The 24295-nt window shown below is 42.8% G+C and overlaps 1 protein-coding gene across 3 annotated transcripts in view; it reads left to right on the top strand.

Moving 5' to 3' along the window:
- Nucleotides 1–1884: 1884 nt before the first annotated feature.
- sema3ab (sema domain, immunoglobulin domain (Ig), short basic domain, secreted, (semaphorin) 3Ab) overlaps nucleotides 1885–24295 on the top strand; it is a 36907-nt gene continuing 14496 nt past the window's right edge. The window contains exons 1-2 of one of the 3 annotated variants that reach the window (XM_077515725.1): nucleotides 1885–2465; nucleotides 24012–24172. In XM_077515725.1, coding sequence (XP_077371851.1) covers nucleotides 2345–2465; nucleotides 24012–24172 — 282 coding nt within the window. In that variant the 5' untranslated portion in view covers nucleotides 1885–2344. Of the gene's footprint in view, nucleotides 2466–22582; nucleotides 22837–24011; nucleotides 24173–24295 lie in introns of those variants that run through there. The other 2 variants (XM_077515724.1, XM_077515726.1) reach the window with 2 other exon arrangements.

Here is a 24295-nt window from a genome sequence, read left to right as displayed (position 1 = left end):
AAACTTTTTCAAGTCCATTTAAATGAAATTTAAGGCTTCTCATCCATGACAGACACTCTTCAATAGTCTTAACGCTCAAAATAAAACACAAAAATGCTCTTTTAGTTTAGGATTCACAATTTTGAAGTATTTCCAAACCGGTGAAGTTTTGGTGAAAAACTGCTGCAAGCTAGCGCCAGTTACAGGCAAGGAGGACTCACTTAACGTCTTCCCTCTCTGCCATCGGTCGCTTGTACTCGTCTGCGTCACGAGTACTCGAGTACTTGAAAAAAGGCTGGTATCGGCTCGATACCGATACCTGGTATCGGTACTTGCCCATCCCTAATTCAGAGTCAGAGACATTGGTAACATTCGTAATTTTACTGATTTGCGACTTGTAGGTCTTTTGGAAAGTGTTGGCTCCTCATTAGATACTGCAGCCGCCTTAGATTAGATTATAGATAGATAGATAGATAGATAGATAGATAGATAGATAGATAGATAGATAGATAGATAGATAGATAGATAGATAGATAGATAGATAGATAGGCACTTTAATAATCCCAATGAGAAATTGAATTATCCAGCTGCTTCATCTGACACACAATATATTCATAATAATAATAATAAAAAGTATAATAAAATAATTTAAAAAAAAAAAACAATACACGGGTTAAAAAAAATAGTGCATAGATGACTAAAAAATACTGCACAGTGCTCCTCCTTTCCCCTCCTCTCTGTGTGACGTTGTACAGTCTTATGCCCCTGAGAAGAAAAGACCTGCGGCATCTATCAGACTTGCATTTCAGTGAGATTAATCTCTCACTGATACTGCTCCTCTGCCCCACCACCATCTTGTGGAGTGGGTGGCTGCTGCTGTCCATGACAGAGAGCAGTTTGAAGTGTGCTCTCCTGTCTGCCACGGAGTCCAGCTCCTGTGTCCTGTTTGGTGCCCAACCCCCAAAACACACCACCACATAAAAAAGTGCACTGGCCACCCCATCACCAAATGACCAAACATCTGCAGCATCCTTTTGCAGACGTTAAAAGATGCCAGTCCTCTAAGAAAGTACAGCTTGCTCTGTAACTGTCTGTACACTGAGTCACAGTTGGGAGACCAGTCCAGTTTATTGTCCAGCTGCAGGTCCAGGTGACCACGAAATGGTATTGCAACCAAATACTACAGAGATTAATGTAGAGCAGTTTGCGATCAATCCACCGATTTTAAAATCATTCCTCATAAACTATGAACCTCCGAGAGAGCTGACGTCATTCGCTCTCGCCGTTTCATCTTTCCCAAAGTCACGACACTCTCATGGCTAGGCCTCGTTTCACTTTTACAGCCCGCGTTTGTGGAGCAGCCTGCCCGAGAATCTCAGTGCTGCAGAGAATGTCGCCGTTTTAAGAACAGGCTCAAATAGTCAAGTGAGTTGGACTGCATGACATAGTGACATTATTGCAAGCTGCGTGACAATATGGTGACAGCACATGTATGACACTGTCCAGACTTTGTTTGCACCATTAAATAGGAAAACTAATCGCAGGTTGTGGCCAGTGAAATAATGTGGAGATTATTGTCACTTCAATAAACGCAAGAAGGAATCAGCCGCAGCCAACTAAACCCAATGTAACATTTAATATTGTGTATTCAAGTAATGAACGCAGGGTGTTAAAAAATATTTCCAAACCTTGTCAAACCCTAAAAACAATAAACAGTAGGGTTCATGTTCCATATTTAGACTTTACTGTTTTTTTGTGTGTGTGCCTTGCCCTAACCTTAACGTGCGCTTTCTCTCTCTCTCTCTCTCTCTCTCTCTCTCTCTCTCTCTCTCTCTCTCTCTCTCTCTCTCTCTCTCTCTCTCACTGCACTCTCTCTTTGCCTTCCTGACTGTGTGCACACTGTCTGCCTCAGCTGTGCTCACTTGCACTGTGCAGCGTGGACAGAACAGAGCTGTGCAAGCTCAACTGGAAGAGGAGATTTGGAAGGGAGAAAAAGTGGATAAAAGAGAGAACTCAAAACAGACGACTAAGGATTAAGAGCAGAAAACAAACAGGGCAGTGTTTACCCTCAGTTGGCGTGGATGGTGATTTAGTGATGACCAGGACAGATGGCCGCTTTACCTTGCTGCTTCTCCACCCTCCATTAATAAGTTCACCTTGGGCTTGTTGTTGGGACCGGCTTTTATGCAGTCACGGTGACCTGTGACCCCCACTGCCAAACATCTTTTGGACTGGCTTTCAACTGGCTCTTTAAGTCCAGACTGACCCACTCAACAAATCAGGGACACTTTTTGGAGTAGATTTGTAGAAGGACGCCAGAGGTGTGCAGAAGACAGACGCCGCTGGCCTTGCTCACCTCAGGACAATGGGCTCTCTTCTCTGGGGAAGCTTTGTGCTGGCCTGTGGCGTGATTCTGTTTCGGAAAGGAGGCGACGGGGCCCAGCAGACCAAGGCCAATGTCCCGCGACTAAAACTCTCATACAAAGGTGAGTTCTATGCACTCATGATGCCCTAAACACATTCTTAAAATCATCCTGATATTCTCCACACTTGGTCAATTCCAAATAACAAGTAAGAAGAAGGAATAGAAGACACTAAAACAACTCTTTTCTTACCTGTAAGATAAGAGTTTGCGGTGGTAACCTCTTCTTCTTTGTTTTTTTTATTATTTTTAATTTTTTTTATTTTTTATTTTTTTGGTATTATATTTATCACATTTAACACAACCAGTTGCTGTTTGATTTGTGTCCAGGCAACAGTAAGAGCTTACTGATTGGATATCATTATGTTTCATATGTTTCATTTAATAATCATTGAGTCAGTCCAACTCTATGTTGCACAGCACAGGATAATCAGACAGATTAACCTTTCAGACAAATCCGATAATCTGGACTTTGTTGATTTTGATCGCAAGAAAAAGGAAAATGCTGAAATTAGATCAGATTGTTGGTATGTGTGTACATAAATTCAGGATTTCATCACAAATATACATTTTCCGAATGTATAAGGGAAGGGGAGAAATATTATCACTCTGAACACACCCCACACCACATCACTTATGATGATCTTTCAGGGACATTCGATAATTCGGAGGAAAAATGCTCAAATTGGGCCCAACTGTTAACAAACATACTGTACACTTAACATCTTCAGATACACATGCACAATTTAATGACGAACAAATCCCGTGAAGTCATCAGGATCATTATCTAGCCCGAATATGCTGTTGTGGCTGTAGCAGATTCATTTGCCATGTATGCATGCTTCGACACAACTGTTCATTGCACAAGTCTGTCCGAGATTCATTCTCATCATCTTATCTTCGCCTAAATTATGACAAAGCTCTGTGTGCCGGTGTGTACCCGTCGTGAAAAGTGGTGCCAGATGCCGATTCCCTGCCAGCCAAGTGTCATTTATTTCTTCTCTTCCCACGTGTCATTTTCCCCCCTCTGTTCCACAATGTGCAGCAATTATGTTTGGAATGAATGGTGCAGGTCTGTTAAAGCAGATGGCTTTACCCTCGAAGAGAAATAGTCCTCGCTCAGCACTGGGAGATCCATAATTACACACACACACGCATGTGCACGCTCATACACACACGCACATGTTCACACTGCCATCTGTAAATGGCTAATGATACCTGTGTGGATATCCGTCAGTTAAAAAGTACACGCTGTCAGTTGGTAGAAGCACGCCCACATGCAGTGATGTCTCCATTACAGCGGAAGCCAACCTGCTTATTTAATTGCGCGCTTCTCAATGAGACCCTCATTTGCATTAGGCCCTGTTGGGGCACTATTTAACAACTGTGCTGTCCTGAAAAGCAGCATTATGAGCAGGTTTAACCTGAGAACAACATCTTATGACATCATGAATCATTCATATTGTCAGCAGTCTCTGATTCATTAGAAGAAAACAAGAGAAGAATAGAAAAACACTGTTTTATTCAAGCAGTGTGAACCATCATCAATCTATCCTTACATCTCTCTCTCTCTCTCTCTCTCTCTCTTTCTCTCTCTCTCTCTCTCTCCATACATACATACATATATATATATATATATACATACATACATACATATATATATATATATATATATATATATATATATATATATATATATATATATATATTTATATATATATATATATATATATATATATATATATATATATTATATATATATGTGTATGTATATATATGTATGTATATGAATTAATGAGATTAATACTAGAGTATACTGCATGGATCAAGCGGGATATGGATAAACTATTATATTTTTTATTAGGGATGGGCGAGTACCGATTTTTGGCATCGATACTGGGCAGATACCGAGCCTTATTTTAAGGTATTGGTACTCACGGCATTGGACGATTGCACTTGTGGCCATTTTGCAATCACGGAGTAGAAATTCGATAAATAAATTATTAATTTCATAACATTTTGAGGAAAAATGCTGTATTGGGATATATAAGTAATTCTTTAAAATGATCTGTGGTTTTTTTCTTTCTATCTATCAAAAGTACTAGTGGTATCTGTACTTGGTATCGGAGACTACTCAGGATATTTATGCTGGTTGTGGTCTGAAAATAAGTTGCCATCCCTACTATGTATGCAGATGTGAATGTGAACTGTAGCATACCAAAAAAAAGTACATGTCGGCCTATCTATATATAGTCTACGTAGATGAGAATACAAATGAAATTAAAAAATGATTTCTATGTATTGAAAGCATTCTATTTATTCAAAGTGAATGAGACTAAAAGCAGAACGTAAGGTCAGTGGCATTGCATATAAAAACAGTATCACCAGTAGCCATAAGTATACAGTATGTAGACATGAATGCCAAAGGATAAATTACTAAATAGATATCATAGATTCAACACTACACAGTTGAAATCACTAATAACTACACATCAATAAATAACATGCATGAACAGCATGACTTCATTCTCTTCTGGACAGTGAGGCATTAATAGGTACTTTTTCATTGACAATGACATATGGTCCAATCCAACATTATCAGCGGCATGTGATGGACTGAACTTAAAAAACTGACCCCTAGAGGTCAATACATGATGCGGGTCTCAACCAGCGTGAATGCATACAGCTACGTACGACTACAAAGGCTTCCCTCGTACGAATGCAACATTAAGATAAGTATCACAAAGCGCCCGCTGCCTCCATAGTATGAGTTTCTCACTAAATATAAGTACACTATCTGATACATACTGAATTTTCTCACAAACCCATATGCAGCTGAACCAGACAAGTTTCTGACTGATCTTTAGAAGTGAGGGTTGAAGGCCAGAAGGTCAGTGGCGTAGGAGGAAAGATAACAACGGTACCCCACGGCTACCTAAACAAGAGTTAAGGTCCAACTGTATCAACAATCATGCTGTGAGGTGATGCCAAAGTGCCTAAACTGGGTGACAGCATTAAAGAAATGCACTCCCGTATGAAAATTCACCGTGGGCCGTTGAATTCATGATCCTAGAAGTAAATGACTATCCATATGCTTTATGAGCCAAAAGAGATGTTAACTGCCAAAGAGTGATGAGATGCTTCTTTAGTTTTATAGGATGTACTGCCAGAAGTACTAGGACATACAGTGCTAAGACTGTCAATGGGTGGAAAATTTCAGATTAAATTCCCATGAGAATTTAAACTGGGGAATACTGGAAATAATCCAAATTGGAAATTGAAAAATTAATGTGAATTAACTGGCAAAACAAAGCCTTCAGCAAGGTACAAAATATTCATCCATCCATCCATCCATCCATCCATCCATCCATCCATCCATCCATCCATCAATTTTCTGAACCGCTTGCTCCTCTCAAGGGTCGCGGGGGTGCTGTAGCCTATCCCAGCTGGCTTTGGGCAGCAGGCGGGGTACACCCTGAACTGGTTGCCAGCCAATCGCAGGGCAGGCTACAAAATAACAAAAACAATTTTTTGTTGTTTTTTTAGGAGCACTTATCCTAATCAATGACTTCATTTGAGGAGCAACATTCTAATTTGAGGAGCATTTTTTACAGGTTAATCGCACAGACATTAAGCAAGGGTTTTATTAACAGTATGCCAATATAACAAATGATCAATTGGTTTCCTTTTTATATAATTCACATTTTTATTTCTTAAATTCCTATTGTGAATAGCAGCAAAATCCTCTTGTCTATAAACATTCCGTGGGGTAATTTCAAGCACCAATAGCCGGGTTTACAAGGAGCCATGTATTCCGATTCGACTGAATCCAAACGGCCAAACGGAATGAAAATGCTTCATAATTACACCTCGATCGGAATAAAAAGGCTGAACCGGAATGGAATTTAATTCGGAATTACAGGGGTGGTACATTCCTTTCTTCAATCCGAACGAGCGTCATGTATACACTTAATTCGGAATGGAGAGACTGCGTGCGGTAACGCTCTTGCTCTATCTGGACATAAATGCGTTATGCCGTCGTTGTTTCCATTAAAATGGCGGCGTCTCCCCAGAGCTTGTCTACGAGGGAAGAACTAGTTTTTAAGTACTTTAAACTTGTTTTTATCACGATTTTGCTTCAATAAAAGTGTTAACACTATCAAAACTACTGTGCTAAATTAACTCCATCTTGATAAATCACATGATCGATGTCCCGCGGCTGCCGCAGGGCTGATCTGATTAAACGGGGGAGGATTTAAACAGCAGATCGGAATGGATAATGTTCCCTGTAAACAGGTGACCACAGAGCTTCACTCGGGATGAGTTCATTCGGAATGACTAAAAAGTCTCCATGTAAACCCGGCTACTGTTGAAACAGAACTCTGTATTGGGAATTTGAGCTCCATATAAAACTTTGAAGCCTTAGATATGTCTGTGGTATGTTTTTGTTTTCTGCGGTATACATAAACATAGCTGACTGATGTGGTTGAAATGACATTGTTTGGGTTTTCCCCGGTTATTTCGGCCTCCTCATACATTCCTAAACCATTCATGTATGTTTCACTGACAACTAAATTGTCCATAGGTGCAAAGGGTTGTCTGTCCTGCAATCTACTCTCAATCAGTCCGGAATGTATCCAACAATTTCTCAAGTCAGCTGGTAGAGACTCCAGCTATACCTCATGAGAACATACAGCGGCTAGATGATCATAACATTCACTTATTGGCTGTCCAAAACTGTACAAATACTTGAGTCCTCTAAAAAGGAATGCGAACTGAATAGCTGAAAGGATAAACTGAATAAACTGAAGTCAGGAGAGACAAACAACAAACATATTTCTCAATCACATGGTTGAAAATATCTCAGGACACTGGGATGTACCCGAGGCCTGCATCCTGCAAAATGATAATGACGGCATCCGCAACATTCCCGGGTGCACCCAGATTAGCAATCAGACCAACCAGTATGCAATAAGTAAAAATAAGCAGCCAAGATTTTTTCTGCATTTCAGCATCTTTGCACTGGAGTACATACAGTACCGAACTAATGAAGCTTTGTTGTGCGTTTCCTCAGGCGTAAATTAACCGTGTGTGTTCTGCTTGTGTTTGTCAATGTGTACATTCACACAATCATTATGAGCGATGCATCAGTGTTCATAAATAAATGCCACACGTGGGCTTTTGTCAAGATGTGTTCTTTCCGTTTCTCTGGAAGCACTTAGATACCACTGCTCCCAGTCAAGGAAGAGAAAGAGAGAATGTGGGGTAAAAGAGTTTATTTTTATCAGTCTCACATGGGAATGTTGATTCTTTGCATCAATTCTATCTGCCCTCCCTCCCATTGCTGGTTTTTCACAAATTCTTTGCGCCGGAAGAGGCAGTAAGACTGAGTGAGAGTGGGTGAGGAGAGGGTAGGAAAGAGCAGCTGTTAAAACAGCTAAGGAATGAGAAAGTGAGAGCAAATCAGAAAGGTGGCAGGTGGACAGATCAGAGAGAACAGTTAACTTTTGGCACCTGTTGAAAGAGGCACATGCTCCAATACACCTGCTTGTATGCTATTAATGTTTGGCAGTGGATCATTTCAATACATTAAAATTCATATGCACCATTTTTTGCTTTGAAATTGCAGATTGGACAAGAGAAAATTGGTGTTTGTAGTAAACCATAGGGTTTCCAACATGTAGAGGCTCGTACCAGTCAGGAAAAACATCCTTTCCTTCTTTCCAATAACACAAATCCCAGTGAGAACCATAAACAGACATACCAAACACACACAACACCCTTAGAGGGTCTCTCCCTTGATGATTAGCTTTGAGTTGCTCTCATGTAACCGAATTATTCCCATGGAAAGTTATTCATGGATCAGCGGTTTGATGTTTACTGCATGTTTCTGTAGGATGCAGGTAGCAATGCATTCTACATGCAAGGATCTGTATGAGCCTTTAGGGTTCTAAAAGAACACACGTAACAGATGAGTAGAGGGCGAGAACCCTCTTTTCTTTATTGCCAAAAACAATTACGCCAGTTTTGTTTTGATTTAACTGAAGGCAATTTTGATCAATCTACTTGTTAATTTGCTTTAGACAGTGACACAGCACGCTAATTGAACTAAACTCTTTTGGGGAAATTGATGAATATAGCTGTGTGTAATCTATATAGCCATGAGAGACAACATTGGTATCCTGAAGCGTTAAACCCAAGGGTGACATACAGAAACTGAACAAAAGTAGTTCAAGGACTGACCCTTGAGGGACCCCACGTCACTGCCATTCGATCAGATTTGAAACTTCCAATTGTCACTCATTAAATCCTTCTCTCTAAAGCCTGGTTCACACGGCAAGATTTTAAAATTGTCGGCCGATTTCCAATCTTTGACAGACACCACACGTGAAGAGAAAAAATCACGGGAGTTCCAGTTTTGAACGTACCCACTGTGCGGCCACACTGCACAATCAACACACTCCACACGAGCCGAGTTCATTCAAGAATGTGACGGGAAGTCTCGCAAAACCTCTCGAGATTAAACGTGGCTTCCGAGTCGTCAACATGAGTCGATCCTGGTTTTCAGCCGAAAAAGCGGCATAAAAAGAAAAGGTGTTGTTAAAGGAGTGTAAATGGGCACTGGTGAGACATCGCTTGCCCGGCTCGGTGCTGGCGGCGCGAGTTGGCGTCCCACCCGGAGACCACATTTATTTGTGGAGAATGTGTGTGCGTGTATAAAAAAAATATATATATACAAATAATTACAAATAATAATAATAAAAAGAGTGTAATAGCGCGAGCACGAACTTTCTGCTGCTTCATGACTGTTTTGATTTTGGATTCCCACCGGCTTCCTCTCTGGCTCGCTTTCTGATTGGCTGCACGTCACTGTCAATCTGCTGCGCGGCGCGAAATCGGGCCAAGAAATCCAACATGTTGGATTATGCCCGATTTCACACACTCGTTCACACACGTAAACTTCTGTGAGTGAGTGAGTGAGTGAGTGAGTGAGTGAGTTAGTGAGTGAGTGAGTGAGTGAGTGAGTGAGTGAGTGAAAAAAAAAATCCGTGCATGCTTTCAAATTGCCGCGGGAGTGACGTCACGCAGCTGACAGGTTCGCCCGGCCCCGTTTGCGACACTCCACCCCCCGCTCTGCGATTGGCTGGAGGGTTGTAAACACTGTCTTTCCACTAAAACGTCCCGCTGTTTACAAAACAAACACAAAATGGCAAAATACAGGCTGGGGAGGTGGGGGTTTAGGACGAAATTACCACAAAAGATTAACAAAAACACAGATGTTTAGACTGAAAGAAAGTTAAAGTGTGTACATTCTGTATTTAAAAATTTTCCTGAGTGAACCCCTTTAAGCCTGGTTCACACATAAAGTGAATTGGGCTGTTTTTGTCCCGATATTGCCCCTTCCCGACCAAGGACGCCAAACGCCCGACAATCTTTTTAAGATTATCTTTTAAGATTATCTTTATATGTGAGATGTGTTAAGAGTGGATTTGTCCCGATAATTGGGTCCAAAACCAGTTGGGGCCGATAATCTTAAATAATGAACATGCTCAATATTTACGACAAAAATCTTAAAGGTGTATTCAAGGATATTTTGTCACTGCGTCTTCCGGGTGGATCATCTTAACGATTGGTTCTCGATCCCGTCAATCAATCTGGCCTAACGACGTCATGCGTGCTTGTCCCGAGTTGCGCATGCGCACTGCGAGTGTTTGTAGCATGTAGCCGCTAAGATTCGGATTCAGCCATTCATTGTTGTAGCTCCCCCGACCACACCGCATACTTTGAAAATGGCTGAAAGCCGCAAGAGGACATCCGTCTATAAAGTGAGGCCGGTTGCAGAAACTCAATATGATAATGAAGATAAGCTCGCACGTTCAGCACGTTTCTGTGCACTGTGATGGTGAGAGCCATGCACAATTGCACCGCTTAGAAGTAACAGTGTCGAAAGACACTCGATGAGACAGTAGACAATGTCCATCTCTAAATATTGTGAATAATAAAGTTGGTACAACTCCCACCCTAAAACCGTTCTCTTCACTCAACAGGAAGTGATGAACGTTTACACAGTATTACTGCATCATATATGTAATAGATATTCTAATCCATCTTTACAACCACAGTCTCAGCGGAGGTGAAAATGAATCAGGCGAGTTTTACGGTCCTGTCAGTAAAAGGACTTAATGTGAGCACATTTACCTCGTGATGGATCACCATGACCAGAGGAGAACATAAACCTGGGATGCAACTTTGGTCTGGGCTGAGCAGCAACTTTTATAGATGCTTACTGTGTTGCGAGTAGTAGCCCAATCGTCCCATAGTAAAATGTATGATTCTCATTTTTTTTTTTTTTTTTTTTTTTTTTTTTAAAGAGCTCAGAATTGTTCATTCGGTAGTCTTACCGATTCAACGTCTTGTCATCATTGCTCTTTTTTTTTTTTTTTGTGTGTGTGTATGTGTGCGTGCATTTGCGTGCGTGCGTTTGCGTGCGTGCGTGCGTTTGCGTGTGTGCGTTTGCGTGCGTTTGCGTGCGTGCGCGTGCGTGCGTGCGTGTGCGTGCGTGCAAATACGTATAAATTTATACTCATTCATTCACCTAAAACCTTATGAATATCCCATTACCCTTCGCCTTAACCAGGTACTTCAGAATCTTGCCAGAGTCGTGAGGTTTAAATGGTCAGGAGACCAGAGAAAAGGTCAGAAAAAAAAAGAAATAAAGAGAAAAGAAAGGTAAATCAAAGTGAAATCCAGCACCGACCAAACACTTCCTGCCTTCCCCATGATTACAAAAGTCTTACGCCAACCCCGGAAGCCTCTAAATTCCAGCAAATTTAGCGAGATCTCAAGAGACCAGAGGAAAAACTAAAGAGAGGAAGGAGGGAAGGATCGATAAGGCAGAGTGAGATCCATAGAAGCCAGTACATCCAATCCATCAAAGTGAAGTCCAGCACCAACAAGACCCCTCCTGCGTGGTTACAAAACCAGAGTCTTATGCCAACCCCAGAAACCTCATACTTCTAATAAATTAAGATCTCAAGTGACCAGAGGAAAAACTAAAGAGAGGAAGGAGGGAAGGATAGATAAAGCAAAGTGAGAACCACAGACACCAGCACCAACTGATTCAAGGGGCTGTGGGAGGGAGAGGGTACTTCTGTTGAGTTTCAGTAGATGCTGGTGCGACGGATCTGGCATGCATAAGGACCACCACCAAAGAAAGAAGCCGTCAACCGCGGTCCAGCAAAGCGAGCACAAACCCCCCCCCCCCCCCCCCCCGGAATCCCCAGGCCGCGGCAGCACCAAGGCCACCCCCAAGCCAACCGAGCGGACACCGGTCGGCGAGCCGACCCAGACACCCGGAACACCCCCGCCCCAGCCCCGGCCCACACCCCCGAGCCCAAGGCCGCAGAACGAGGCCCAGCGGGCCCCCACAGCGCCCCACCGGTCCCCAGCCCCCATCCCCCCACGACCCCCCCGCACCCCACCAAAACCCGCCATCCACCACGACCCAGGCCCCACCACCCCCGACCCCCAAACCCCCGAACACACCCCGACCCCCAGCACCCAACCCCCCACCCACCCATACCTCCACCCCCCCCAAACAAGCCGCCCCCCCCCGCCCCCCCCGACGGCCGCCACCCCCCCCCGCGAACCCGGCCCCCCGCGAGAACCCCCCCCCCCGGAAACCGCCACCGGGCAGCAGCGCAGAGAGGGAAGATGTGCCCGCCCCACCTCCAGCCGCGCGAGATTTGCACAGCGGCGGGAGGGGGGAAGCAGAGGAGGAAGCACCAGGGGAGAAGGCGGAACACCAGAACACCGAGCCCGGTGGGGAGAGGCCCCGGTCGTCACGCCAGAGTACTAGTGACACCTAACCCTGTTACTGAGTCCGCCAGCTCGCCGACTGGCGAGCTCTACCCTTACACCGTGAATGTGGCCCCACCCAGTGTATATACAAGTGTGTGCGTGCGGTGCATTAAAATTGGGAGCAGGTGAGTCGGAGCAGAGGGAAAAAATTTCCCCTACTCCGACACACCCGTATCCCCCCCAAAAAAATGAATATGTATATGTGTGGTGCATTAAAAAAGGGAATGGAGGGACAAAGTGGTGGGGCAGGGACACAAATGGGGGGGACCACAGCGCTGCCAGGCACTGCAGTCCATCCCCTCTGATGGCTCCCCGCCCCAACTCACCCCTCCCCTTGGACGTGAGGTGCATTAAAATTGGAGGGGAGTTGAAGGGTGAAGACGGTGTTTACACCCTTCCCCACCCCACCAAGAAATGTGTTGTGTGCCCTCTGTGTATATTTACAAAGTGTATAGTGCAAGCTAGTGAAGTGAGTAAGAGGAGCGACCAGCGGGGCCTCACCCAACCCGGCGGGTGTAGGTGGCACGCCCGCCCCCCAGCACCCCCACCCCCACCCGCCCCCCACCTCATCCACCCGGCACCACAATGGGCGGACAGCCAGCGCAGCAGGGCTACCGGACAGCCCACCGGCCACCGGAGCCCGCCCGGGGCGCCAGGAGTTCTACCGGAGTGGGGCAGGCCCCAAACCCTCGCCCGGCCCCCGGAGCCCGACGCCCGGGCCGGGGAGGGAGCCCCAGGCCCAGGGAGAGGGAGGGGGAGGGGCCGTAGGGCAGACAGGGAAGGGGGGGGGGGGGGAGCGGGGAGAAGACGACAAGAAGGCGAAAGGGCGGCTGCAGGGCAGGAGGAGGGAGGGCGACAAGGGAAAAGGGACCGGGAGGCAGAGGAGGATGGGCGGGAGGAGGCGAGGAGGGAGAGGCGACGGGGGGGAGGAAGGGGGAGGGGAGAGGGAACCACGGGGCACACCGGAGGCCCACCCACCGCCGGGCACGGAGCAGCGGACCGCCCCGGGACGGCACCGCCCCGGGCACCAGGGGAAGCACCCCAACACCGCACCCCACAGGGGGCCCAGGGAGCGGCCAAGACGCAACCGCCACCGAGCAGACAACGGGGGGGCAGAACCACCCCCGCCCGACCACAGGGGACGGCGTCAAGAAAATTGACTAATTAGCATGCAGTAACACCAAGTGTTGATGCTTAGTGCCCACTAGAAATAGATCTTAAGGAGTTAATGAGTATAGCGTCGTATAGTGTGGTATGCTCGAGCCCACTAGCAGCAACTAGGTTCCTGACTATATAAAAATAAAAACAATCAGATACAAAATACCAAATACAGAAGCAGCGAAAACAGAAGTTGTAACGATGTGGTGGCTCTCGTTAACAGGCAGAATCTTGGCAGGATTAAGTTGCCAAATTGAGATTAAAATATTCTATGTACATAGACCATATTTGTTTAAATCTTGATACTTGATTTTTATTTAAGGCAGAGATTTTTTCCATTGAGATATAATTTATTAGTAAGTTTAACCAGTGGTCGATATTTAGAGATTGTTTATTTTTCCAATTGACAAGGATTATTTTTTTAGCAATAGTAAGGGCTATGAATATAGATTGAGATTGTTTACATGGTAGCTCAGTTATTGTTAAGTCACCTAGTAAACACAATCTTGGAGAAAAAGGAAGCCTACAGTTTAATATATCAGCGAGCTTTTCCAAGATTTTAGTCCAGAAATGCAGCACTGGAGTACATGACCATAAAGCATGAAGATAAGTATCGGCAGTGTTTTGTGAGCACTGGAGACAAATGTCGGAGTCAGAGAGTCCCATTTTTTTCATCATATATTGTGTAATATATGTTCTATGAAGTATCTTATATTGGATAAGTTGCAAATTTGTCTGTTTGGTCATTTTAAATACATTTTCACAGATTTGGGTCCAAAAGTCTGGTTCCGGAACTATAGACAAGTCTTTTTCCCATTTTAAAGTAGGTAAATACGTTTTATTTGTGTATAAAAATAACTTATATATTTTTGATATTTTCTTTATTGTTGTTGGAGAAAGCTTTATAATATCTTTAGCTAAGACAGGCAGTTGGAGCGTATCCGGAAGTGTTGGGATTTGTTTCTTAACCATATTTTTAACTTGCAGATAATGTAAGAAATTTCCCTTTTTTATTTCATATTTCTGGACCAAGTTTGTATACGATATAAACTTATTATCTGAGAAAAGATGATGAAGGTGTGTAATTCCTTTCTGCTCCCATAGGCTTAAATGGAACGACTGATTATTAAGTTGAAAGTCGGGGTTATGCCAAATGGGAGAGAGCCCACATGGCGCCAATTGGGAGTTTGTAATTTCTAATGCCTTCCACCAGGCAGTCAGGGTGGCGGCTATCATTGGGTTTTTAAAACAATTATGTCGTCTTATTGATTTTGTAATAAAGAGTAAATCTGACAGTCTAAGATTATTACAATCCTTCTGCTCCAATTCCAACCAACAGTTAGTATCTCTGTTGGGTTGTGTCCATAGCACAAGATATTGTAGTTGATTAGCTAAATAATAGTACATAAAGTTTGGTGCCTCTAAACCTCCTTTAGATTTACTTTCCTGAAGAGTAGATAGACTAATTTTGGCTTTTTTTTTATTCCAATAGAATTTTATGATAGCTGAGTCCAGCGATTGGAACCAGTTAGACGTAGGTTTAAATGGAATCATTGAAAATAAATAATTAATCTTTGGTAAAACTTTAATTTTTATAGTAGCTATCCGTCCTATTAAAGAGATCGGAAGATTATTCCAGCGCTCCAGGTCACTACGGATACTATCCAATAATGGTGAAAAATGTAAAGAAGTTAATTCAGTTAACTTAGGTGAAATTTTAACACCTAAGTATTTTAAATTACCTGTAGGAAAGGAGTAGTGTGGATCCTGACTTGTAGGATTCCATGAATTTTCTGTAATAGGTAATAATGTTGATTTTGTCCAGTTAATAGAGTAATCTGATTAGTGAGAGAATTTAGTTATTAATTTAAATGCTTCCCCTAGCGAGATAGCAGGTTCTTCTAAATAGAGTAATATATCATCGGCATATAGATTAATTTTATGTTCTATTGTCCCGGAGTGGATTCCTTGCATCCGTCTATCCTGACGTATAGCTAATGCAAGCGGCTCAATAAATATAGCAAATAATAAAGGAGACATTGGGCACCCTTGTCTTGTTCCCCTTTGTAAAGTAAAACTCTGTGATGTAATCCCATTAGTAGTAACTGTAGCTTTAGGAGAATCATATAATATTGAGACCCATTGAATGAATGACTCCCCGAAGCCGAATTTATTTAAGACAGCAAAGAGGAAGGACCAGTTAACTTTATCGAATGCTTTTTCTGCATCCAGCGAAATAACAACTGCCTTTTTATCATACCGCTGTGACATACTAATCAAGTTAAAGAGTCTCCTAATATTATTAGTAGAATGACGACCTTTAATAAAACCTGTTTGATCACTATGAATAATTGTCGAGATTACCGTCTCTAATCGAGATGCCAAGGCCTTAGCGATAATTTTAATATCGGTATTAATTAGTGATATCGGTCGGTAACTTGACGGGAGGGTAGGGTCTTTTTCTGGCTTTAATAAAAGTTTAATTGCTGCTATATTCATATCTTGACATATATCACCTTTACTTTTAATTTCAGTTACTACTCTTAGAAATAATGGAGCAAACATTAACCAGAAATGTTTAAAAAATATAGCCGGAAAGCCGTCTGGACCAGGTGCTCTGCCATTAGGCATACTGTCTAAAGCACGATACAACTCATCTATAGTAAGCGGGGTATCGAGAATATCTTTATGTTCAATAGATAACTGAGGTATATTTAAGCTGTTTAGGAATTCCTCAATTTATTCAGGGTTAGGTCTATTAATTTCTGTGTATAGATTTCGATAATAGTTATAAAAAATATGGTTAATTTCTTCTGGTGATTGTGTGCATTCACCATTTATATCTTTAATAGCCGTTATAAGAGATTTTTCCCGATTCCGTTGAAGTTGATTTGCCAGGAATTTACCTGATTTATTATTATGTTCAAAATTATTATATCTCAACTGTTGTATTATAAACTCTGTCTTTTTAGATAACATGTTATCTAACTGTAATTTTATCTTCCAGGTATTTTTCTAATTTTTGATCCTGTTTCTTTTTATAAGTTGAATATGATATAATTTTCCCTCTAATTACCGCTTTCCCTGCTTCCCAGAGAAGAGATGGAGATATATTTGGAGAGTCATTTATTTCCAAAAAATCTGCCCACTCCCTTCTAATAATTTTATCAAACTCTACGTCTTTCAGTAATGAGATGTTAAAACGCCATATCGGGGGAGGTTTAAAGGTAGAGTCAATTTGTAGAGTGAGGGAGACTGGTGCATGATCACTTATAATTATAGAATGTATTTTTATAGCAGTTTTATCAACAATAGAATTATTTGTAAGGAAAAAAATCAATTCTTGAGAATGATCGGTGCACAGCAGAGAAGAAAGTAAATTCCTTCTTAGTTGGGTTTTGAAGTCTCCAGCCATCGCTGAGGCCAAAATCCTCCATATATTCATCTATTACTTTAGCGGATCGTAATCGCCTTGTATATATCGTATTATTAGAACGATCTATTAACGGGTTCAAGACCGTGTTAAAATCACCTCCAATAATAATAGTAGAATTTGTTGCTAAATCGAGTAACCGAGAGAAAAAATCATGGAAAAAATCCGGGTCATCATTATTTGGGGCATATAAATTACCAATTGTATATACTTTATTAAATATAGTTACCTGGATAATAATATATCGGCCCTCTAAATCTATTACTATATTATTTAGAGTAAAGAATAAATTCTTATGTATAAGTATAGAGACACCTCTTTGTCTACTATTATAGGAGGCAGAGTAAACTTGACTAAAATTTTTATCTATAAATAATTTTTCTTCTGATTTTTGTAAGTGGGTTTCTTGTAGGAGACAAATATCTGCCTTAAATTTTGAGAGATGGTCTAAAATTTTTTATTCTTTTTGCCTGGGAGCGAGCGCCACACACATTCCAGGAGACCAGAACTAATTTCTGCATACAAGCAATATAGACTCAGTCTTATGTATACATCTATATAAGCTGCTTATTAATATTAACATATTATAGGATAGCAAAAGAGTAATTAGGCAATTTATATAATTTATATAAAGAGAGAGATAGCAAGTAGATAAGTATAATAGTGAAGAAACGTGGGGGGAAGTGAGTGTGAAGGAAATCTGTGGGGGATTCAACATAACAATACACCAGTAAATGGTGACCTAAGCGAGATTATTATTATTATTATTATTATTTTTTTTTTAAGAATATATTTTTATATTATTATTATTATTATTATTATTATTACTATATAGCCTATGCATAATATAAATTCATATTCTATTTCGTAACCCATTATCCATACATATACATATACATACATATACATATACATATATATACATATATTGTAGTGATTAGAACATAATTCACCCACGGAACGTTGGGACGAAGGGGGAGTTTGTTGGGATGAAAGGATGAAAGGATAAAAGAACAAAATGTTGGTAGGTCTGTGAGCCTCGCGCAGAGTGAGTTGTTGTTGCTGTTAAACGATGAGAAGCTGATATCAATAAACCGCCGGTCTTTGGCTCCGGACTTCAACACTCTGCCTCCGACTCCCGTCACTGCTCGCTACATTGGTGACCCCGACATCCGCCTCGTTGACGTTTCCGAGGCTGAGAATTTGATCGAATTGAGCGACATGGCGAACTCCGCTGGTCTCAAGTTACCGGAGTTTTGGGAGTCGGCCGCGGCGACGTGGTTTGTACAAGCTGAAGCTCAGTTTGCCATCCGGGGAATTACGGACGATTCCACGCGCTACTACCACGTCGGGGCCGCGCTCGGGAGCTCCACGGCGGCCAGAGCTACGGCGCTAGCGAACACTACCATCTCTGAGCCACGTGCTCTGGCAGAGGAAGCTGACCGCTTTTTCCTGGCCACCCAGCGTCACAACCACGAGGTCTTGGCCTCTGCACGCGCCTTCCCGGTCCCGGCGGCCGCAACGGCACCTCATAAGGTACGCGCTGCCGTGGATGGCCGATCGGCCCCTGGCTTATGCTATTTTCACGCACGTTTTGGTACCAAGGCGAAGAGGTGCCGCGCCCCTTGCTCCTTTGTTGCGTCGGGAAACGGCGACGCCTCCACTCAGTTGCAGCTGTGAGTGGGGGCGCAGAGTGCCGGCTGCTGTTTGTCATGGACACCCTCTCCAGACTCAAGTTCCTCTGTGACTCCGGCGCCCGCAGAAGCATGTTGCCTGCCTCGGCTGAAGGCACTCACGGCCCGCACCTGTCAGCGGCCAACGATGCACCGATCCGGACCTACGGCACTAAGACAGAATGTGTCTTTGGTGTGCCCTCCATCCAATACCTCGGCCACCTCATCAACGAGGACGGCGCCACCCCGTTCCCGGCAAAGTGGAAGCTGTTGCCGCTTTTCCTCGACCCCGGACGGCCCAGGGTCTTCGGGAGTTCCTCGGGATGGTGACTTTTTACCACAGGTTCCTCCGCCTCTTCCGCTTCATCCTGGAGGGCCGTGTTCACGGTCTTCGTCGATCACATGCCGCTCGCCTTCTCCATGTCGAAGTTGTCCGAGCCGTGGTCCGCGCGGCAACAGCGACAGTTGTCGTTCATATCTGGATACACCACGGACATCCGACATATCGCTGGCAAGGACGACGTGGTCGCGGATTGTCTGTCCAGAGCAGCCGTCAACACGGTACAGCTGGGCCTCGACTTTTCCCGGATGGCGACCGACCAGGCTTCCGACCGTGACACCCAGTCGCTTCGGGGCTCCGACACCGGGTTGCAAGTTAAACCGGCTCATGTTGACCTGGCCGGACCCTTGGACGTGCCCCGCGCCCCCGCCGCGGCCGCCCCCCTGGGGGCGCCTTGTGGACCGTGTGGGGTCCCTTCCAGTTGTTCCTGCATCCCCGCCAGTTGGTGCGCGGGACTGTTCTGGTGTTTCTGCTGTGTCCCTTCCGCCCTCGCTCCCTGGGTCCTGTACCCGCAGGGGTCGGGCAGTTTTGCCGCCCCGTCATCCGGAGTTTGATTGTGGGTGAATTCTGGGGGGGCTTGTGTAGTGATTAGAACATAATTCACCCACGGAACGTTGGGACGAAGGGGGAGTTTGTTGGGATGAAAGGATGAAAGGATAAAAGAACAAAATGTTGGTAGGTCTGTGAGCCTCGCGCAGAGTGAGTTGTTGTTGCTGTTAAACGATGAGAAGCTGATATCAATAAACCGCCGGTCTTTGGCTCCGGACTTCAACACTCTGCCTCCGACTCCCGTCACTGCTCGCTACAATATACACATATACATACACATACATATACATATACATACGTCAAATAATCACACAATGCTCGGCTCTACCAATTGTCAGTTAGAACAGCCAAGGGGTCGAGGTTGGGTTTCGGAATAGCTGGCCGTCGATATATAATTTATCAACGACCATCGAAGTCCGTTTACCCTCCTGTCTATTTTGTTTCATTATAGGAAACAGTACTTTTCGCCGCTCGTTTATCTCTCTTGGGAATTGATCATTCATCCCGAAAAATGTCCCTTTGAGCTCCCGTCCTTTACTTTTTACCAATTCTTTATGTTTAAAATGTTCGAACTTAGCAATAATAGGACGGGGCTTATTGCCCTTACGAGCTCCGAGCCGGTGTACACGGTGAAAAGAGATATTATTTACCGTCTCCTGTGGGATCTTTAGCGATGATGTCATGAATTTTTTTTATCTCACTCTCTGGATTATCTGGAGAATTTTCGGATATACCTGAGAATATTAGATTTTCCCGCATACTACGGGATTGAACATCTAAGACCGTTTCCTTTAGCATTTTATTTTCCTTTTTAATCGTCTCCAACTCGGCTGTGACAGCGACGAGAGAGGAGCGTAGCTCGGAGTTATCGCGTTGGAGATCGCTTACCTGTTGGCTAACGAATTCCAAACTTGCCTTTAATTCTTTGACGTCCTCGCGGATAAGACAGAGGACGTCAAGTTTTTTATTTATGGAATCCAGCATACTCACCGATACGTCGGCGGTTGCTAAATCGTCCGTGTCTGTTGACGAGTCATTTTTCCTTTTTTTTTTCGAAGGATTATCCCGACTAGCCGCCAGATCATCCATCGCGCAGCTATAAAAATAATCGTCAATAAAACGTTCGAGGTCGTCCACACTGGATAATATTTCCGATCTTTCTTAGAAAAGAAAAAAATCGAATTTATCTAATCATTAAATTCGGGTTTAATTAGAAATATAAAGCTAATTCTATTTTAGCAGCAGAGCGCCGCCATGTTAGATTTTCCCAGTCTCGCTACCGGTCACGCGATAGTCACAGCATCTCGCGAAAATGTATGATTCTCGATGCATGATGAATGCATGTTATCATAGACTGATCAATGATAATCCAGATCTATCTGGATTAACTGGCAGGATGGTTTGATTTTAAACAATTCCGTTTCTCCAGCTTTCTTTGACTTCAAAACTTCAAGAATGCTTTCAAATCCTCTGGGATTTATGAAGTTGGGTATACGTATCAGGTTCTCAGAGAATGATGGGAGTGGGGTTAGTCCGCACCTGAGGGCCTCGGGTTAATGCAGCAGTCAGGCTTTACATTTTGGAGACTGTCTAAATCCTCCCCAAGTGCTGAGGTACCGGAAACCAACTAAATCAAAACAATAACATCAGGGGCTAAAGAAAGATTAGCATACTTGGCACAGCAGATTACTTATACACATTGACAGCAAAAGATTAATATTTAAATTTTGATAACTTTGGAGATAAAGCGATTACAGTTAGAGGTCTTGGCTATAATAATTTGGGTATTCAGACTCTTGTACTGACCACCAAATTTGACATCTGAACAATATCGTGGTAAAATAAATTGACGGAAAATGTACTCATGGTGCAGAATTTGTTTTTTACAAAGCAAATTTGGTTTTAGCTTGTTTATCATCATTTCTTTAGATTCTCAAATACTTCAGAGTTGAGAGTGTGCTCCATTTGCATTCCACAAAGGGCTTCATAATGTGATAATTGCATGCTTACAGGATATGCTGAGATGAGGGCTCTCATCGTCAGTTAGACAAGTCCAGCTTTCCGCTGTGAAAGCAAATGTCGGCCTTGGCGAACCCTCCGATTACGTGATAAACGTGATCTGCAAACCATACTTAATATGCCCTAATAGCTGCTGTGGTTAGTCGTAAGACTGCTAATATTGCAGTTTGAGCTGTGGATTGTATTCTGTTATATGTTCCTTCGAGTTTTCCACTGTGAGCGTATTGAGTTTTGCTTGGCTGCTTTAGTTAGTTAGGTGACCCTCACTATACAGACAACTTGGTCATTTGCTCCCACTGCTGGCATCACCTGGGCAGTTCAGTTAAGCTTGGCACTGTATCCTTGTTTTTTTCTGGCTATGTTCATTGGCCCAGCTGTACAATTTCTAACATCAACTCTTTTAAAGTATGATGGTGTCATTGAAAAATGAAGAAAACCACAACTCTTTGGCAAAACTGACAGAAATGACATATTCAGTGGCAAAATGTTATACATGTGTAATGTTATGCATTTAAGAGTTTTTGAAATCTTCTTTATATTAGTTAATCAGTATGATTTGGCATAATTGGTTGATAGAGTAAATAATCAAGAACTCTGTGAATGAACTAATTTGTTGAGTACATATGACTTAATTGTGTCTTGAAGAAATTGAGGCCAATTTGAGTGCAATATTTGGCTGCAATCAGCAGCGGTGCTGTTCATTCCGTCTGAAGAAGAAAAACATCATTTCACCCATAGAAAGTATGCAAACAATGTCTTGGCAAATATGCTATGCCACTAAAAGCAGTAAGCAGTGGCACAACACAGCAGAGCAGACAGACTGATGTACTGAGGTTGAAGACCATTGAAACATCTTGAATCAAAGCATTCGTCTTACAATGAGTCCAAACTAATGAACATGTTATCTTAATGACGGTCTCTTTGCGTTTCTTATCCATTGCGCCATCTAGTGGGCTGCAAAGTAATTGCAGTTTTGTAACTGTGGGCCACAACGGCGACAGGCATTTCAGTTGTGGCTTTGTACACATGTAGCAGGGTATTTTTTAAAACCGAATATTCGACCCCTGTAGAAAAAAATAAAAATCTGTCCACACTGCCTCTAGCTGAATTTCCGCGGTATTTGTTCACAAATACTACGAGAACCCATCTTGTACTGCTCCCGCTGATACATTCGGTCAGACCAATCATACGTTGTTTAGGGCGGGACATGCAGCTGTGTTGAAACCGTGAAACCAGGAAACACCGATGCCGGGGGAAACAAACAAACCTAATGTAACACTAGATCTTCGGGAAGACGAGAGTGTATCGTGGATTACTCCAAACGAAGGTCATGGGAAAGAAAACAGCATTCGGAGAGGGAATAGCTTCAGCACAACTTTATTGACACAACAACACAAAAACGGTCTCAATCGCTCCCCCCTCCTTTCCGTGTAATCGCGTTCATTTACAATAGTTCCGTACCCCAAAATAGATCCCCACAAATACATATATCAAAGTGAAAATAAATCCTCTTACACAAACTTAGATGAATGGACGCAGCAATTAATTCTGTTCTCACAGAAATGCTCACCATTTCCTTGTTGAACGTTGAACAGCGAGAGGCGCTTCATGCATTTTTATCTGGTAAAGATGTTCTTGTCCCCCCACTATGGGACCAAAGATGACATTTTCATCCGTTGCCGTGATTGGTCAAAACAAACGTGCACAAGATGCCGGATCGTCCAATCAGCTCAAAATATTGTATAGAATGTACCGCCTCTCCTAAGCAAATCAACATGGAGCAGTCCCACATTGATAATGTAAAGAACTCCTTTGAGTGAATCACAATTATCAATCTGGTTAAACTGCCTCATTTGTTAAAAAAAAACATAACATAAAAACACACAAAAAGAGAAAAATTGATTGCAGAATTCTTTGCTTGTTTGGCATCTTATTGGGTGTCACTGTTTACACATAAATACATGTCATTGATGACCACGTTGTATCATGTCATTTCATAATGATTTTATAAATCTTAATTAACTAGAGTTTATGTAGTTATTAACTCATTCACTCACAGCCATTTTTACTGACGCAAGCCCCTTCGCTCCTGGCTGTTTTATTGGATTTATAATAATAAAAACATGGAACCTACGAAAAGAAAGATTAAAGTATATTCCTGTTTCCGTTTTTCAGCAAATAGCATTATAATATAGCTAAGTTTCATCATTATTCAGTACAGTATGTTTAAAACACTGGGGGGAAAAAAACGCCTTTTTGTAACATGGTCCTGGTTAATCTCGTATACTCTGCTGCCATCTGCTGGTCGTTTTTGTAATAACTGCCATTGCTTAAAGCTTTCGCTTCAGTTCAGAGGCTGCATCAAAGCCTTCTATATGTTCTAACATAAAAAAAAAAAAAAAAAACAAAAAAAAAAGCATAAAAAGCATATAAATACATTTTGGGGACCATTGTAATATTTAAAATAGAACATATTTATACATTTTTTGGGAGCAAATGAGTTGTTGTACCCCAAGGTAAAAAAAAAAAAAAAATGTTCAGAACCACTGGTTTAAACTATGCACCTTCCCCCTGCAGAAATGCTGGAGTCCAACAACCTTGTGACTTTCGAAGGTCTTCTCAACAGTTCGTCTTATCACACCTTTCTGCTGGATGAAGAGAAAGGAAGACTGGTGGTGGGAGCCAAAGACCACATTTTCTCATTCAACCTCCTCAACATCAGCAAAGATATCGTACAGGTAAAGCAAACCCTTCAGGGTCACGTCTGGCCGACTTTCTGCAATCAGAGCCTAATGTACCTCAGGCTTCTTCTGTTCAGTTTCGACTGGAAAGTGTCTCATTAATATTACAAGGCAGCACTG

The sequence above is a fragment of the Festucalex cinctus genome, chromosome 3 (genome assembly GCF_051991245.1).
Source record: "Festucalex cinctus isolate MCC-2025b chromosome 3, RoL_Fcin_1.0, whole genome shotgun sequence".
NCBI classification, from domain to species: Eukaryota; Metazoa; Chordata; class Actinopteri; order Syngnathiformes; family Syngnathidae; genus Festucalex; species Festucalex cinctus.
The sequence above is the reverse complement of the archived record's forward strand: the minus strand, read 5'-3'. Positions and strand labels throughout refer to the sequence as shown.